Below are 17778 nucleotides of genomic sequence, written 5' to 3'. Positions count from 1 at the left end.
CCACGCATGAGATGGGGTAGCTTCCCCCTTGTTTGGTTTGCGGCCTCGATCGGACGGAAATAAAGAGCGCCATACATACAAGGTGAATCTCTGCGCCCACAATGTAATATGCAGCTATATTAGGCACATTATATACATCATCCAAATGAGGGGAGACTTACTTTAGTGGGGGGTGGTGGCGGAGTGATGCCATCTTCCACTTGCTGCTTATTCCCGCCATTCGGCCCATTCGACATTCCCCCTCGGATTGGTACCCAGAGGTTACCCAACCGGAAAAAGTCACGCTCAGTTGAAAAAAAAAAAAAAACTCCACCAAGAATATTTGTAGATATGCAAAACCTTTGCGAATACATATTTTAATTAATTTGTTTTCCTTCCCCAAAGTTTAACTTCTTTTTGTGAAAAAGGAAAAAAAAAAAAAAAGTGAGAACAAATAGAAGAAAGTGAATTTTTTTTTTTTGCAACAACTTTGAAAGATATAATTCCTACTGCTCTTTACCTATTTTAAGAATCATCTTAAGTCAACATGGGATCAGGTACGTCATTTCGTATGTCACAATATGTGACATGCCTGCTGTGCTTCGCGTTCATTTTATCCTCGCCTCCCGTATGTCTGCTGTTGTATGCTTCCAAAAGTGGAACTTGCATCCCCATGCCTGTGATTGGGAGTAACTGAAGGGAAGAATTGGAGGGAGAGAAACAGCAGTCAAGCAGTTAACCGGAGGAGGTTGCTTCGGCATTGCATATGTACATGGCATATGTGCATGCCATACGTGCATCCATACGTGCATACATACGCCCATATATACGTACAAACCTATAAATATCTATCCCCCCCAACTTGCATACGACCCCACGCGTGCCTCCTTTCACCCGATCAGGCAAACCAAGTGGACTCAGGGCAGCGAGAAAACTGCGCATAAGAAGGAGAACCCAGAGATGGGCTGATAAAGGATACAAGAAATCCCATTTGGGTACCCGATGGAAGTCCAACCCCTTTAGAGGAAGTTCCCATGCGAAAGGAATCGTCGTGGAGAAGGTGGCCATTGAGGCCAAGCAGGTGAGAAGGAGCGTCTCCTCCTCCCGGGAGCAATCTGCAGAAGGGGGAAAAAGGGGAAGAGGAAAAAATAGACCCCACTGCGGGAATGCCCCTTCATCAACGGATCGTCGCGGAGGGATCACATGGCGATGAGAAGAAAACGTCCAGCAGGCCTCCGTCGAACCGCTGCTCCATTCCATTTGTGTTTCATGAGCCCAAGTACTCCAACGAGCTGATGAGTCAAAAGATGGATAGAAAAAAAATCAGGAATCGAATTTAACATCTCGTCTGTTTTTATGACTTCTCAATGCATAAAAATATGTTAACGTTTCTATATGTCTATTGCGATGCGGCCAATCTGTGCCGCCGCAGTTGGGGAGTCGTCAGAGCGGTGGGCTCAGTTCACTCCGTTATGTGAATCCCTTCCCATATGGAGGAGCAGAAGAAGCAGGACAAGCCTCCCCCATCCCCCTAGTTTTCTTCCTATACACATGTGAATGCTCACCATCCCCTTTGTGCAGCCCAACTCGGCCTATCGAAAGTGTGTTCGCGTGCAGCTGATTAAGAACGGAAAGAAAATCACGGCTTTCGTTCCTGGAGACGGTTGCTTAAATTTTATCGACGAAAACGATGAGGTGTTAGTCTCAGGGTTTGGACGAAGTGGTCACTCTGTTGGTGACTTGCCCGGAGTGAAATTCAAGGTGGTGAAAGTGGCTCGTGTTTCCCTGCTAGCCCTGTTTAAAGAGAAGAAGGAGAAGCCAAGATCGTAGAGAGTGTCATCACAGTGTGTCGCTGCAGTGTCCATCCTGTTCCTCCCCGTTATCGTAGAGATTCCCCATTCACTGTGTGCTCTTTACAAGCGCGTTGAACACCACCCGTGTTGAGTCTCCCTTAACGCGCGCCCCTCCATTGGATCATTTTGGGATACACCGTTGGTGTTGTACCTTTTTTTTTTTTTTTTTTCACAAACGGGTTGAGACTGTACACCGTCAGCACATTTTAACTGTAACGAAAAAAGGAAAAAAAAAAAAAGTAAACGCATCTTACGCCAATTGGAAAAAACTTTTAACGGAAATATATAGACATGTCTGTCAGTGCTTAGGAGTGTTAAATGGCTTCTTCGCCCGTGTGCATTCCGCTCGAGAGGAAAACATGAAATAGGGTTGCCAAAAAATATTAATCGGAAACGTCCCTATGTGGGGGGGTTTTCTTTTCCCATCAGTGGGGGAACCCTCAGGGGCGTTGTAGCAGATGGACAAAATTGGCCGACATTGCAGCGTGGCATTCTTGCAGTGGTGGAATAGCCCCCTTGTCGGATATGCCCTTTGTGGGTTCAGTTCTTTCACGCTGGGGCCATCCTCCCTTTGTCAATAATGACTCCCTTTTGTTTGGTTAAACGTGTTGTAAAAAAAGAACAGTTCTTTCTTTTCCACTTTTTCATTTCCTTATGTGTGTGCAACGTTGCGGCACGAATAGCGGCACATTACATTTAAACGTATCCGTGCAGAGTTAAAAAAAAAAAGAAAGTTACCCAACCGGGTGCTACTATCTCCGCCTTATAGAAAAAGCACGCGCGGTGGTACACAAAGATGCGACACGCATTCGTTGGAAGCGCAAAAAAAAAAAAAAAAAAAAAAAAAGAGGGGAAATGCCATGACAAGTACACGACCCCCCTTAAGCAGCTGCGGCGGGTTGTTGGTTCTGTTTCATTAAATAATCTCGCTCAGGTGATTCTTCGCCAAAGTCAATAATCGAAACGGAACTCGCGCCAATAATCTTCCTGGCATTCCCTTCCTTGTCTAATTTGAACAAACCAACCCACTGACCTAAATCCTTGCTATCATTTTCGACCATAAAGAGAGGGATGTTCTTTTCTGTACACAAAGCTGTGATTAATTTTTTGTATGCTGGCTCGGAACAGACGTCTGACAGGAAGCATGCCTTGGCCTCCTTGGACTCGATGGATTTGATGACTTCTCTGATTCCTATTTTCAGCCCATCGTGCACCAGGGCGTTCTTCAAAACCTGCCAAAAGGGGAGAGAAGGGGACAGCCAACGTGAAACCGGGAAAAAAAAAAAAAAAAAATACATCCATACGCATATCCATGTGCATATGTACATATATATGCAGGTTCCAATTTTTGCGAGTTCGCCCGGTCACCTCCGCATAATATCTCCGCGGAAGCAGCCCCATATCAATACAATACTTGTTCTTCTCAATCTCTGGCTTTTTTGCTTCTTCTCCTCTTCTTACCTTCTGTATGGCCGTGGTGTGATCGAAAACGGTTTTCTCCTCCACGACTACGTCGTTGTCAACGCTCTCGACGTCAGTCATTTTGGGGAAGCAGAAATGGGGAAATTAAAAACCGCGTGAAAGGTAAAAACTGCTAAAAAGATTAACCAGTATATTATGGTGGTCCCACAAAGTGGATGCGCAAAAGGGGAATAATCTGGTTAACTGAAAAAGTTACGTAAGAGTCAATGTACCAAAAAGAGGGAAAAAAAAAAAAAAATTACCTCGTTCGTGGGTCAGCAAAAAAGATGCATAAAATGGTACGATATCGCAAAAAGGGGAAAAAAAATAAATTGGAAGTAAACAGAGCCCAACGAGCGTTCACGCCAAAGAATCGAATCCGTGCAAGGCTAATTCCATTTTCATGTACCAAACGTTTCGTTTCACCTTCGTTAGTATCACTGCGTAGAAGAAGTGGCCATGTGGGCATGATGAGCTGGTAAAAAAAGTGTCACGTGCTTGTTGGCACCTATGTATTTATCTATATGCAGTGCTCCTATGGATTGACTTCTTTCTTTTTTTTTTTCTTTTCATTTTTGTTAACCTCCATGTGCCACTAACCAAAAGGCATTATTATGCACTCCAGCGATGGTAGGTACAAATGTCACGGTACATACAATATTATGTGACGGTATGCCCCCTCTCCCACCGGGGCGACGAAGTTACATCGGATCGGATGATAAGCTTCCTTTCTACATTTCGAGGTCGGTCAAAATAGAGTCGCATCGTTTTTTAGGCCACAGAAGCGACAAAATAATATAAAGGTGTGATCCCCATTAAGCTTTGCAAAAAAAAAAAAAAAGAAAAAAAATCCCCTAATGTATGAATTTAAAAACCATATTTCTTTTACTTATGTAAGGGGAAAAAAAAAAAGAATGGAGAAGCCGCTTTATTTTGACACCTGTCTGTAGTACCATCCCAGGCGAACCAAACGAGCAAAGTTTCCCTCGTTGGGATTATTTATGTGGTTCCTTTTTTTTTTTTTCTTCACATGGTGATACTTTTCATGAAAGTCGTACCCCTAGGGAGGCAATACACGACATGTATGTTCATACCTACCGTACGTCATATGCTTACCCCCTTTTGTGTGGGAGCGCCCGCTGTCAATTAAACAACCCATTCCGTAAACGATGAGTAATCTGCGGGGACAGTGTTTTTTACTTTTTTACTCCCCCTCTCCACACACACACTTCCCCCTCCTCCGATTAGAATATCCCTGCATAGGGAAGCGAAAATGGAGTTCCCCCACAGGTGATAGAAAACAATGGAGCGGAGCAGCTGGCTCCTCAGCTTTTGCAAAAAGGACATTTCGATGCGGACACGATTGGCAGGAGGGAAGCTTTGGAATGGCTGTTACAGCACTGCTACGTCGCCGTTATGGCAGTGTTACCTCTCCGCTCAGTCGACACCCACCCGGGGTACACAAAACTTCTTGATATATTTTCTTCCAACATATGCGTATGTACATTGCTATCTTAATTTTTTTTTTGGGCAAGTTGAAAAAAATGAAAAAAAAAAAAAAAGTTAATACCATAGCAATATATGCACAAGATGAATGGGGAAGTTACACACTAACGGGGCCGCAGTTCGTGCGGGTTGGGGGTAGGGGCACCTTCCGCGTGCGCATTCTTCTCCCCTGGGCTGTTTAAACGAAGGGAAGGGCGTGCAGAATGGGCATTCTCAAGCGCGGCACTAACGACTTCACCTCATTACTTCGCTTCGCCCCACTAGATCATCCGCTTGATTAGCTCATTTATGTGACTCTCCCTGTTTCCCCAATCACCTGGCCTGGGCTCATTGAACGCGTGTCGCTTGGCCTTGAAACCCTTCTTGGGGGGCTTCAGCTTAAAGGCCCACAGAAAATTATTCACTTTTTTAAAAGCAGGCCCGCAGGTATAAAGTTGGTGAATCATGTCTTCAACACCATGGACATTGTATTTTCCCAGATGTTTCGAAATCTCCTGATTGTCTTGAATTTTTTTCCTAGCATACTTTCTTACTTTTCCCACCTTGATGTAACCTCTTTTGTACACCAACTTTCGGATGGTGGAAATGGTGGGGTAACCGTAGGTAACGAATGGCTCCACAATTTTTAGCATTTCCTTGGTAGCCTTGTTTACCTTCACGAAGACTCCGTTATGTATTTGAAGAAGCCTTAGAAGGCGAAAGACGCTTCGCACCTTTGGGGACAGTTTATTTACTCCCTTTAGTCTGATCACAAAAACGACCTTCTTTTCCGCCTCTCTGTAGAAGCAGTTATTTTTCCTTGCCTCTCTTTTAAGTTGCACGATTTTTTTCCGTTCCTCTTCGTACTCCTTCTCGTATCGAAGTGTGCGTAGTCGCAGTTCGGTTCGCTTTTTCTTGTTGATCTGTGTGGGGAAGGGTAATCGCAAAATGGGATAAGTGTGCCGAGTGTACTAATGCAACAATGTAGATAGAACGAACAAACCACACAGTACACGCAGAGGCAGACGTAGACCCACGTGTCGAAACACAGGTGAAACGCTGCTCTACGACACGACGCCACTCCCCCGGGTGCAACCCAAACTTACCAGCTTCTGTGCCTTCATCTTCTTCTGATTCTTCTCCTTCAGCTGGAGGTACTTCTTCAGCTTCTTCTTCCTCAAGCTCATCATATTCTTCCCGGCATCTTTTTTCTCTTCCTCGTACCTATCCTATGGGGGGGGAGGGGAGAAAGCGGCAAGCCGATTCGTATGATCGGTCGGCGGTTCAATCACGTCAATCATGTCAATCACGTGTAGGCAGCGCACCCCCGACGGCGCATGTTAAACATACATTCACGCAAACGCAAGTCGCGTGAGCCAATGTGCTACACGACATGACACACCGAACTGTATCATCTGTATCAATCAACTCATGTGGCGCCCTCTCCCTTACCGCCATGGTTGGTATTAGGTTCCTTCTTCCGTATTGCTTACGCGAAAAAGCAAAATGATTTTTTTTTTTTTATCCTTTCTCAGGGATGACTATATGCCGTGTAGCCTGTATCGCAGAATGCGAGTTTCCCGTTTTGTCGCGTTTGACAAAAAGGCCGCAGCTTCGCAATTCACAACTACAGATAATCGCTTCTTTCTTTTTTTTTACAAAGGCGCAGCAGTTCCTTTCCTTGAAAAGTGACTTCTCAATTTCAGGGAACTCTTCAAAATTGAAGTTTAAATGGGGGCAACAAATAAAAAAAACATTAAAAAGAAATGTTAAAAATTAAAAAAAAAAACGCTAAAAAGAAGCGCAAAAAAAAGGCAAAAAAATTGCTAAAAATGAGGCGATAAAAAAATTGCAAAAAAATGATCCATGTTGCCTGAAGAAGCTGGGTGAGGAACGGGCTTACACAACAGAGAGTTTTCGCGGAAGGGGAAAAGCGCAAGTCGTCGTCACGAAAAAGGGATGATAAAAGGATACGCTGCATTGCTGCATTCCCCATGACAGTTTTTCGCTTTTTCGTTGGGGTCGTTTTGAGTGATGCGAAAGTATACTATAATAGTATTATATGTATGCCTGCCCGCTCCTCAGTGCAACTTCTATTTTACTCAGTTAAAAATTCCCCTCATATTTCTTTTTTTACAATATCGTTTTGGCGCATTGTGGGAAGAGTCCCCTAGGATTGGTCACTCTCGGCAGTGCAGTAGTTTTTATGCGCTCCCAGGACATTCGAGGGGAAGGGGAAGTTTTTTTTTTTTAACCCACGTGAGTTCTGCTTTGTTTTAGGCATGTGCTGTGCGCCTTTTTGTACCCTTCCTAGTTGAGAACAACGGGACCCACGAATCACCCCCAAGTGCATACGACAATGATCGCAGTGCCGTAAAAAAAAAAATAAACTCTACAGAGCGTTGCCGAATGGTTTGAGGAGGTTGGAAAAATGTAAGAAAAAAAAAAAAAAATTATCACATTGAAAAATCGACCATTCAACGGGTCATTTGCTATTACATCTCACAGTGTGTTATTGTTTTATATGCTCTTGGATTGGGTGGGGCAAAATATAAGGGAGAGGTTGCATTGGGGGGCGCCCTCACCCATTGCGCACGTCGTACGACGGAGGGGGAGCAAACTAAACTGTTCAATGACGCTGCTAAGCGGTGAGCCAATAGTAAACGATCCAACCTGTCGGCATACATACGAGAAAATACTACATGCAATTATCACATAAATGCAAACAATCTTGTACTCATTTTATGCGCCTTCCGCTTGAATGACCCCTATACTTGTGAGAAAACCTCCACCGGGACAGGAAACGCCCTAAATGTGGCGGCACGGGCTTTTTTTTCCATTTCTCCGACACTGCTGCTTTGTTCCTTTGCTGCTTTACTGCAACCGGGAAGTTTTTCCTTTTCTGCTCTTATGAAACCCCCTAAATGTATATACTAATGCGAAAAGCAGGTGATCAAATCTGTTTATTTTTTTTTATTTTTTTTCCCATCACTCCTTTTTCAAACTGCATTTTACACCGCACTGTTTTGTTAAATCTTAAAATTTGAAGGAAAAATATAAGCGGCTTTTATCACAACACATTAAAAATTTCGCATAAGTTGCCAAAACGGCAGGCATCACAATTCTCCTAAGTGGTGCTTTCCCAGTGGAATCCCCTCCATTTAAATGGTTCCCTTAACAAAAGTCCTCCCCCCACCAACTCTCGCGCATTTTGGCAAAACAGGAGTGCAAGCAGAATGTTAGTGAAAAGGTATTCCGCTGCAAATATATTTGCACTTCTGTTAAGGCTTCTTTTTTTCGCAAATTTCGGGGCAGACAAAAACGCTTCCCCAAGCTCACGCTGCATGCGCCTTTGCAGAAATCGGCGCTGTGGTTTATTACACCCCACGTTCTTTTCATCCTTGAAGAGGTAAAAATTACGCAGCGGTGTGGTCGATTATTTTTTGCGATTCACATGGTTCTACACCTTTCTCAACAAGGAGGTGAAGAGAAAAAATGCGAAAAAATTGACTCTTTAGTGCATCTTCACGTGACGATGGCACAGATGTTATCAACATATCAACATGTTTAACCTCCCCTTCTGGTCTTTTGCGCTGCCCACTTTTCACATCGGGGCACACTGCACGAACGAGAAGGTGAAGTGAACTCGTCAAAATGATGCGTTGGGAGAGCAGAAATCATTTCTAATTTATGCAGAATAAATGCCATCCGTAGAGTACCAATTAAAGTAGATAGATGTCACTATAGCAATCCCCAGATGTTTAAACTTCGCAAACAGCGTTATTGTCTTCTGCTTACTGGCCATTCGAAACGTTTTCACCTTTTACCAGACCTTTCTTTTTTTTTCTTCCCATTTTTACCTGTCTATGTCAGAATTTTCAGTTTGATAGGGGTATAAAAAAAGGCTAGTCAAAGGGATATTTTTTTTTTTTTCGCCTGACTTTTTTTTTTTTTTTTTTTTTTCCAAAATGGGAGTATTTATCTGCACACATGCGCGCGGCGAAATGGCGATGCGTTTTTGAATTTCCCTTTTTTTGAGGGCAAAAGAGGCATATTCCGCGAGGGGAAAAAAAGAAAAATGAGGCACTTCGCCGATTGATCCGTTTAGCGGTCGTCTATCCAAATCGCACTTTGTCTAGCAGGTATTTGCGGTTTGTTTGCGATTTATTTGTGCTTCAATCGCGCCACGGTTGAGCAGGTCCTCTGTTTTGAACATGAAAAAAAGCTAGTTGCCAAAAAAAAAAAAAAAAAGTCGGGAACGCGCCAAACGGTTTACTTGTACCACTAATTGTGCTGTGTAGACAGGTTCATAAGGAATATAAGGACAGGGACGTGCCTGCGCGCAGGTTTGGGGGTTAAGCGGGGAAGCTCCAAACCGGGAAGCTCCAAACCGGGAAGCTCCAAACCGGGAAGCTCCAAACCGGGAAGTCACAAACCGCAAACCTGCTCAACTGACGGACAGGCCAACATGAGCGACAGCAGAGAGGCGTCCTCCCTGGGCATGATGGACTCGGCGTTCTTCGTGAGCCGAAAGGAGCTAATCGAGTGGGTCAACAGGACGCTAAAGCTGAACGTAACAAAAATCGAGCAATGCTCCAACGGAGCCATCTACACACAGCTCCTAGACATTCTCTTCCCCAACAAGTCAGTCCTCCACAAAGTGAAGTGGAATGCCAAACTAGAATACGAGTGCATAACAAACTACAAACTCATTCAAAATGTTTTCAACAAACTCGGGATTAAAAAACATATGGATATAGATAAACTAATTAGGGGGAAATATCAAGACAATTTAGAATTCCTCCAGTGGTTTAAAGCTTTTTTTGAGCGCATCATTGACTATAATAATGAGAACGTAATGAACTATGACCCCCTGGAGCGTCGTAAAATGTGCATCCTTGGAGACAGGGGAGATTACAAGTTACTAAATAGCTATTTGCCCGATTGGGCCAAGGTAGAGATACATATTGGGAAAGAGAAAGTGATGCAGAACGAAAATAGGACTTGTTCTAATGGCCCCAAACGGAACAATGACTACAGATCCAGTGTCAATCAGGACAACATCACTTCCAGTGTCGCCATCCGTGCCGCCACGTCCTCCAGTAACAACAGCAGTGGTGCTAATCTGTGTCACTCTCATGCCGGGAGAAAGCCTATGAAGACGGAGAAACGGTCCGCATGGCTAACCACGACAGGGGAGAACAACTTGACTTCCCTTCCGTGCAAGGAGATCCACTCTTCTAAGAGGCACCCCAGTGGGGCAACGCATCAGGGGATAACCCCCACAGGGACTCACCTGGGAAATCACCTCCCCACGTCCACCGCCACAAATAAGCGCCTCTCCGTCTCAGCAAAGCTCTCCTCGCGAGGCTCACTCTCCTCCTCGACGTATTACCACCCCAACAAAAATAACCCGCACGTGGACAACCAGAAGGATGCCCTCTCCCTGAACGAACAAAACAGAAAGTTCAAAATACAGTTGGAAAAAAAAAACAGCGAAATTGTCTCATTACAAAATAAATTAAAAACTCAGGAAAATGAAAAAAAACTTTTACTTTTCCAAAAAAATTTCTACTACAACAAGTTGAGGTTTCTTGAGCTGCTCTGCAATCAGACGGATGACGACGCTTTGTTGGTGACCGACATACAGCACATCATCTATGCGCGCCAGAATACGTACTTCCACCAGACTATCTCCCTTGGGGGCAAGGCCGAAGCGGATGGGGTGGGACCCAGCGAAGTGGACCCAAAGGAGGTGGAGGCGGCCCACTCTGGAGAAGCCTACCTCGAGACTGATAATGAAGCCCCCCTGTCACCCGCCCATGACCGTTACAACGCGCACGACTTCCCCGAGCAGACCGACTCCATACAGAACGGCGAGATGGAGCAGTACGCGGGGCAGTACAACAACCAGGGTTCGATGGACCTTCCCACGTACTGCTCCTAGGGGGGTAGAGGTACCACCGTGTAGCAGCGAGCCGCCCGAACTGTACCAAACAGTGAAAAAGGTGATTCACCCGGGAAGTAACCGACCCCAATTGTCTTCCATACAAATTTACACCTCCCATTTGTGCAAACGAGGAAGGAAGCAAACAAAAAAACAAACAGACAAATAAAAAAAAAAAACGAGTGTTCCCTACCCAAACTGTGCGATATAATTGCACTTTAAACTTGTGCCTCCAAGTCTTACCCCTTCGCCTTTCCATAACTTCAACAACATTGTCTCCTTGATTGACGCTCCAAGTTGTTTCGCCCCAAATGGGTATTTACTCAACAATGCCCTTCCCGCAGTGCTACACCCCCATTTGACAATTTTTTTTTTTTCCATTTTTTCCAGTGAAGTCGCTACTTCGAAGAGCGACCACTTCGAAGTAGCCGCATTTCCAAATGATCGCCCACGTGAACGCTTCGCCCGTTCAGCCCCTTGTACCCCCCGCACTCGCACCTTCCTTGCTACCCTACGTTATTAATTCGCTTCCTATGTGCGCCCTTTTTATGTATCATAAAGGAGCCCCCGTTTCGCCCCTCGCATGGTACACCTTTGTTTTTTTTTTTTTTTCTTTTTTTAAATGAAGCACCTACGTATGTTCAAACTATTTTACAAAAACGAAAAAATTAACATCAACAAAAAGAAGGAAAAAAAACAAAAACAGGTGTAATTAAATGGGTGCACATTTTTACCCCTGCTGTGGGGACGCTAAGCAGGGGAGGAGACAAGAAGGTACTATAGCTTATCCCTCTTCCGATCCGCCACTGCTTGACTCCCCCACAGCTTCGTGAAAATATGGGTGCGGCAGCTTCGTCTCAATGATCTCATCAATAAGTCCGTACCTCTTCGCCTCCAGCGCATTCATGTAGTGGTCCCTGTCTGAGTCTTTCTCAATCGTCTCAGTTGTCTGGTTAGTAAAAGTGGACAAATAATTATACAGAAGCTTCTTCAGGTAAAGAATCTCTTTCGTCTGTATCTCTATATCCTGTGGTTGGCCAAATGCATTGCCCAGAGGTTGATGAATCATGATTCTGCAATTGGGTAGAGATTTTCTCTTCCCTTTTTTCCCGCTAGCTAAAATTACAGAAGCCATAGATGCTACTAGGCCAAAAGATATTGTCTGTATGTCTGACTTGATGTAATTGAAGATGTCCAAAATGGCTAGTCCCTCATTTATGGACCCGCCTGGGGAATTTATATAAATTTTGATGTCGTCATGGTTGAGGTTATCCAAGTATAACAACTGGCTGATCATCTCGTCGGTCGTTTTTTTATTTATTTCCTCCGTTAGGAAGATTATTCTTTTTTTGAAAAAGAATAGCTTCACATGCTTCTTAATATCTTTGATGTGGTCCACTCGGGGAGGGAGCCCCTCCCTTCTCCTGTACCTTCTTCCGCTCTTGCTTTTGTGGATTTGTTTCCCTTTGGGGGAGGGCTCTTCTAAACGGGTTCCCACGCCTTCGAGGTAAACACCCACGCTTTGGGCAGCATCCATGCACAACTCGTCATTCTTAACACTTTTCATTCCCTTCGCAGAGGGGTCACTTGGGATCATCCCATCCGCCGCGCTGTCTGCAGTGCTATCGGATGCACTATCTGACGCGCTCTCCTCCCCCAGTGCGGAGTTTTCATGTTTATCCCCTATCGACCGCGCCAACGAGTTGGAGGACGTCCCCCTCGTCTTGCTACAGCGGCTGCCCCCACCGCCGCTTCCCCTGCCTGCCCAGCGGTGCTTTGCCTTCCCTTGGGCAACTCCCCCGCCCGGGAACTGTATGAACGGCGCCGCGCTCAACCTGTGTGTATTCCTCTTCGCATGCGTTTTGTTATCTCTCAGTAGGGTGAAAAGCAGCAGCGAAAATAAACATACCATTTCTGCAATGCAGGCAGGTGATTAGCGCAGGCAACGCGTTCCACGAAAAAATTTTAAAATGGTTGTGTTCCTTTTAAAAAGTTTGGCAAAAAGGGCGGAAGGGACCGAGCGCGCATCTTTGCACGTGCGCATGGGCAAATATATATGTACATATGTATATGTATATATATATGTGCACGATTGTTCCTTCAACCTGCAGGCACGCTAGCTTCATCGCGTGTAAGGTTGGAGACGTGGGAGGGAGCCACTGAGTTCCCTTCGACTCCGCGAAAAAAGAAGTCAACGCTTACACATGTAATGCGGAAGGGAATGTCCCACGTCAAAATGGAGAAAAAGCGGGAGGGACTAAACTCTGCCTCCTTGGAAACGCGGCACAAATGAACAACGAACAGATATCCCAGGTTCGGATAGCTCTAGGACTCCTTCCATTCGAGTATCCCCTCCCATCGCAACCTAGTTGCATTCTAGGAGAGCATCCATTCGGTTACTTGGATTTTTCATGATGGCGTCCTTTATTCTACACGACCATGGAGCAGCAAAGTGGGAGGTTCCTCTTCGTCCTCTTTTTTTTTCCTTTTTTTTGCGTATTTCTTCCCTTTTTTTTTCCTTTTTTTACCTCGCCTGGCAGGTTTTTCTCTTCTTTTTTTTTTTCAGCCCCGCGCAGTTGAGCAATTTCACGGAGCCGGTTCTGAATGGTGCCAGCAAAGGGGAACAAAAGGGGGAAAAAGAGAAAACGTGAAAAATGTGGAAAGCGTAAGGTTGCGCATGGCACCAATTTGGTGAAACCCCTGTGCAGAGCAAAACAGGTGGTGTGTGCAAACGGGGGGACACAAAAAGATCAAGTGACGAAAAAATGACGCAAATTCTATGCTAGCTAATTTTTTTTTTCCATTACTTGTTAATAACTTCTATAATTTTCAGATATCGCAAGGTAGCTATTTTGGCTTCTCCTGGTGAGAAAAAAATTGGCGGAAAAAGGGGATAAAAAATATTAACAGTTCAGGCGAAACGGAGGAAAAAAAAAATAAAAATAAAATATAATAAAATAATAAAATGCCGAACAACTGCAATGAATAGAAAAAAACAGTCTCGTCTCGCAGGATGGACCAACCTGTCTGTCCAAAGACCTGCAGATTCATCTGAGTCAGCTCGGACTTTTCCACGGGGAGGCAGCTGCGAGGGGAGGAGCAAGCGTGTGAAGCTGTCTGAACGGGGTTTGCACGGTGTGCAAATTGGCAAATTCGTGAATTCCCAAAGGGGCACATTCCAAACGCGCACTAAGACTCACACTGACACTCACCTGCCCTTCTTTATGGCCATGTCGTACAGCGACTTGTATATCAGGTTAATGTCGTCCAACTTGGCCCGCCGTCGAATCAGCGGGGGGACGGACTGGAAGGTAGCGTCGTCGATGGGGCAAAACAAGCTCTCCTTATTGGTGGCATTTCCTTTGTTCACCTGTTCGTTTCTGCTATCCTCTGTGACGTTTCCGTTATTCAGAATCTCCCTTTTTTCGTTGTCCTTCAAATCGATATTACTTACGTAATTTTTATAATTGGCCGAATCACACGGGACAGGGGCAGGTTTCCCGTTGGGTGCTTCCTTCCCTAAATCGCTTAAGTTGTTTCCACTTGTTTGTTCCCCTTTGTTGTCCACACATTTCTGCATATGGTCCAGCTGTAGCAACTCGTTAATTTCGTCGTAATTTATGTTCAACAAAAACTTCTTTATATTGTCGTAAAAAAAATTATTCAGAATAATTTCCGAGTTATGATAATTTATAAACTCCTTGGAAGTGATGTTTAAATTATTTTCCAAGTTTAGCAAAAAGTTATAATTTTGCATTTGCCTATGCATGTATTGTATGGTCATTTTTTTCCGTTCATACAGGACGTTTAATTCTTTGTTAATTCTTTGGAGCTCACTTTTTATAGTTTCAAAATCGTTAAGAATTAGGAATGGGTTGATGTCATCTTCGTACATTTTGCACATTTCGTCTTTCAGCTTTCTCTCGATGAGCTCGATGTCACTATTCATGTTTAGGAACTGCGAGATGGAAGAGGGGACAAGGTGATGAAGTGAATCATGCGGTGCAGTTCCCGTTGTATATACGTACATGTATATATGTATGTGGAGGCCCCTTTCGGGAAACACCAATGTGGTGTGATCCAATGAACTGACCTTCTCCTTCAATGCGTCTATGGACAACTCCATGGTTACTCTCTTTCTTGTGTTGTCCAATTATCCATTCCTAAGGCCAATTTACACGCACAGCCGGGCTCTGTGTGCATGCATATGGCGCGCCGTGTGCAGAGCCCCCCCCACCCTTCGACGCGAAAAGGCATACAACCCTTTTGGAAGGAGACACTTACTTTAAGTCGTTCAAAAAGGGGGTGTTATTGCCATGTGCGCAACGTGGAGAGAAAAGGGGCGTACATGCATAATGGCTAACCGGCCTGATCCGTCCTTCCTTCCATCACGTATTTGTGAGAAAAAGGAAAAATACAACCCCTAGCACGTTGTAGTAAATGTGAGCAAATCGGAGTAAATCCCTCCCCCTGTTCAAAAAATGTAAAAATTTCGCTCGTTGGTATGGAAAGGGATAGCGGCGATGAAGTGTCAATTGTGATGCCCTTGGGAGGAAGAAAAAAAAAAAAAAAAAAGAAAAAAAAAAGGCTGCTTTTCCTAGCCAGTATGTACATACCTAGCCATGCAACACACGCACGTCAAGAGGGCGAGGTGCACTCCAAGGTTGAAGTCGTAATGAGGTCCACATCCCAACTCAGTTTGCAAATGTTCTGCATGATGAGGTGTTAATTTCACACATGCTTGTAAGCTTATGCATGCATTGCTACTTCTCCGCGTGCGTTGCGTTCTGATCACACCAGCCTTTTCATTTGCCTGCCCTTTTGCAGGTCCCGATATGGTAATCGGTTCAGTAGGGAAACGTTAGTGCTTCGCTTCCGTTGCCCACACTTCGCTATCTATCTTGACCCTTCCCCCCATTCTTCGAAACAGCGCCAAATAGTATTCCTCTTCATCCATTTCGCTTGCCCGCGGTTTATACAATCCGAAAAAAAAAATGTTCACCTCCCTTGGGCCATCCCTAACGCCTGAACGAACATGTCCGGAACGATGGAGAAGCCCGACATAGAGTATTTAAATCTCCCGGAAAGAATTAAGAGAAAGTTGTATGCCTTCAACATAAATACGAGTAAGTACGTCCCTTCGCAGAATCAGTGACCCCTCGTAGGAAGCACGCATTTCACACGGCTGTATATATGTGTATATATTTATCTGTATATGCGTCTACTCTGGCATGTCCCCACCGTCCATATACATTATGTAGTGGAGGCCCACCCAGCCATGCCTTTCTCCTCTTCCCCCCGCAGTTGAGCAATTAAGCACAAATTATCTGGAGGACGTGGACGTGGAGGTTGGAAATCTTTTATGAGTTCACCCTAAAGATGTGCGGCCGATAGCGATACGTGCATACCTCGCTATAGCCATACCCCACGATATTCATACGTCCCCGTCGGCACATAAAAATCCGCTTCTTCTAAATTGCAGGAGGTCATTGCAGGACAGAATGAGCTGTTTAGTTACCACTTGCGCGACTTGGGAGTGCCAAATGACGGGGGGGAAGAAGGCCGAGCGGACTGCTTGAGAGACCCCCTCCGTGGTTACGACCACCCCGTGAGCGACCAGGAAAATTATTGCTACGGTGGGAGTCATGCTGACACGGATGCTGAAACGGATGCTAACATAAACGATGGGGGAGACGCGATTGGCGACGCGTTGGTCGATTCAATGAGCGACTCGGTCGAGTCGTCTTCATCTTCCCCATCAGGGTCAGCGTCAACATCGACATCTATGTCTATGTCTACCACGGGTCATAGACCCGTCCTACCGACTTCTCCCCCCGGAAGGAGAAAATACTCCATTCTGAAGGGTATCAACCCGTGGACGTACCTAAAGAGAAACAACAGTTCAGTGGCCGCTTCAGGGAACCTCACAAAGAATAATATCCCAGTTCGTATAGCTAGCTGCAAATCTCCGAAAGGATTGGAGAAGGACTTCCTGGCCTACTCCAATTACATGAAGGCATCTCTAACCGAGGTGACCTCTATCAAAACAAACACTCACGCACTGAATAGGCTCCTCGGAAACGGTCTCCAAGGGTCCAAAATATACTTCTTCTATGGGAAGAAAACAAAAATGAACAAAGTCATTTCGCTTAATTTGTTGTTTGACTTCCTCACTGGGAGCAACTCCACTGCAGTCGCAGTGTTCATACACTTCAGCTACATTAACGACGTTACAGTCATTGAAAACATTTTAAAAGAAAAAATCAAAAGGGGGAGAAAAAAGAAGCATTCGTTGGAGGACATCCTTAACAGGTTATTCATTTTTCGGGTCCGAAATTGGGGAGAGCTTGTCTCCTTTTTGGCAAATGTAAGAAGAGGGAGCAGCCCAGACAAAGGGGATCAAAAGAACCCACTTACAAGCCAGCTAGCCAATGTGGCATGCATAGCAATAGACAATTTGACGAACCTGTTGAAGCATCTAAGTGTTCATAACTCCAACACATATTTCTACCTCGTCCGGGAGTTAAAAGCCCTTTCCGTCATGTCAAACATTCCCATCCTTATATTTGATTATGCAAAATGTCAAGTGGGAGGAACAGTCGTCGGATGGGGGAAGAGGCAGTGCAAAGAAGAGGAGGCACAGGAGGGTAAGCACACAGGGAATGATTACAACTACAAATGCAACAGAACCAAACGGAACGCGAATGTTTCCATGAGTTATGGGAAGACAAGCCGTTTGAACCACCCAGAGGAGGAATACGCCACGAATGTGCTGACAGATGATGTGCAGCACTGGATGGGCAGGAAGAATAAAAGGGCTAAGTGGAAAACGAGCGCACCGCCCTTTGGCAGCAACGACCAGGGCAGCACGGACAGCAGTCGAGGGACGGACGACTCAGAGTCGTACGCGGATTACCACCGGGGGGAAGGCAACACTGATGGCAGTTCTGCCAGTTCAGCCATATTAGGAACCGGGCGAAGTGTTGACAAGGGGAGAAGTACTAACAGGGGGAGAAGTATTGACAGGGGGAGAAGTATTGACAGGGGGAGAAG

General features: G+C 45.1%; 7 protein-coding genes across 7 annotated transcripts in view; 3 read left to right on the top strand and 4 right to left on the bottom strand.

Annotated features, from left to right (window-relative positions):
* Nucleotides 1–526: 526 nt before the first annotated feature.
* C922_03945 (40S ribosomal protein S23) lies at nt 527–1809 on the top strand (the record flags this gene model as incomplete). The annotated part of the gene is made up of 3 exons (XM_008819532.1): nt 527–536; nt 882–1060; nt 1561–1809. 3 exons carry the CDS (start codon nt 527–529, stop codon nt 1807–1809), a joined length of 438 nt encoding a protein of 145 aa, XP_008817754.1.
* A 904-nt stretch (nt 1810–2713) lies between these two features.
* C922_03944 (30S ribosomal protein S12e) lies at nt 2714–3374 on the bottom strand (the record flags this gene model as incomplete). The annotated part of the gene is made up of 2 exons (XM_008819531.1): nt 2714–3064; nt 3201–3374. 2 exons carry the CDS (start codon nt 3372–3374, stop codon nt 2714–2716), a joined length of 525 nt encoding a protein of 174 aa, XP_008817753.1.
* Nucleotides 3375–5059: 1685 nt separating this feature from the next.
* Nucleotides 5060–6236, bottom strand: C922_03943 (50S ribosomal protein L7e; the record flags this gene model as incomplete). The annotated part of the gene is made up of 3 exons (XM_008819530.1): nt 5060–5701; nt 5885–6007; nt 6231–6236. The coding sequence occupies 3 exons, from the start codon at nt 6234–6236 to the stop codon at nt 5060–5062; spliced, it is 771 nt and encodes a 256-aa protein (XP_008817752.1).
* Nucleotides 6237–9246: 3010 nt separating this feature from the next.
* C922_03942 (hypothetical protein) lies at nt 9247–10725 on the top strand (the record flags this gene model as incomplete). Its single annotated transcript, XM_008819529.1, has 1 exon — nt 9247–10725. The coding sequence occupies one exon, from the start codon at nt 9247–9249 to the stop codon at nt 10723–10725; it is 1479 nt and encodes a 492-aa protein (XP_008817751.1).
* Nucleotides 10726–11509: 784 nt separating this feature from the next.
* C922_03941 (ATP-dependent Clp protease, protease subunit) lies at nt 11510–12637 on the bottom strand (the record flags this gene model as incomplete). Its single annotated transcript, XM_008819528.1, has 1 exon — nt 11510–12637. The coding sequence occupies one exon, from the start codon at nt 12635–12637 to the stop codon at nt 11510–11512; it is 1128 nt and encodes a 375-aa protein (XP_008817750.1).
* Nucleotides 12638–13528: 891 nt separating this feature from the next.
* Nucleotides 13529–14851, bottom strand: C922_03940 (hypothetical protein; the record flags this gene model as incomplete). Its single annotated transcript, XM_008819527.1, has 4 exons — nt 13529–13587; nt 13749–13810; nt 13938–14683; nt 14819–14851. The coding sequence occupies 4 exons, from the start codon at nt 14849–14851 to the stop codon at nt 13529–13531; spliced, it is 900 nt and encodes a 299-aa protein (XP_008817749.1).
* A 921-nt stretch (nt 14852–15772) lies between these two features.
* C922_03939 (hypothetical protein) overlaps nt 15773–17778 on the top strand; it is a gene marked incomplete at both ends in the record, with an annotated part of 2496 nt that continues 490 nt past the window's right edge. Inside the window, 3 exons of the mRNA XM_008819526.1 lie at nt 15773–15851; nt 16030–16073; nt 16208–17778. Of these exons, the coding sequence (XP_008817748.1) occupies nt 15773–15851; nt 16030–16073; nt 16208–17778 (1694 nt within the window). The remainder of the gene's footprint in view (nt 15852–16029; nt 16074–16207) is intronic.

This window comes from Plasmodium inui, assembly GCF_000524495.1.
Source record: "Plasmodium inui San Antonio 1 unplaced genomic scaffold supercont1.18, whole genome shotgun sequence".
In the NCBI taxonomy this organism is placed as follows: domain Eukaryota; phylum Apicomplexa; class Aconoidasida; order Haemosporida; family Plasmodiidae; genus Plasmodium; species Plasmodium inui.
Note: the sequence above shows the minus strand (reverse complement) of the source record. Positions and strands in the feature narration are given on the sequence as shown.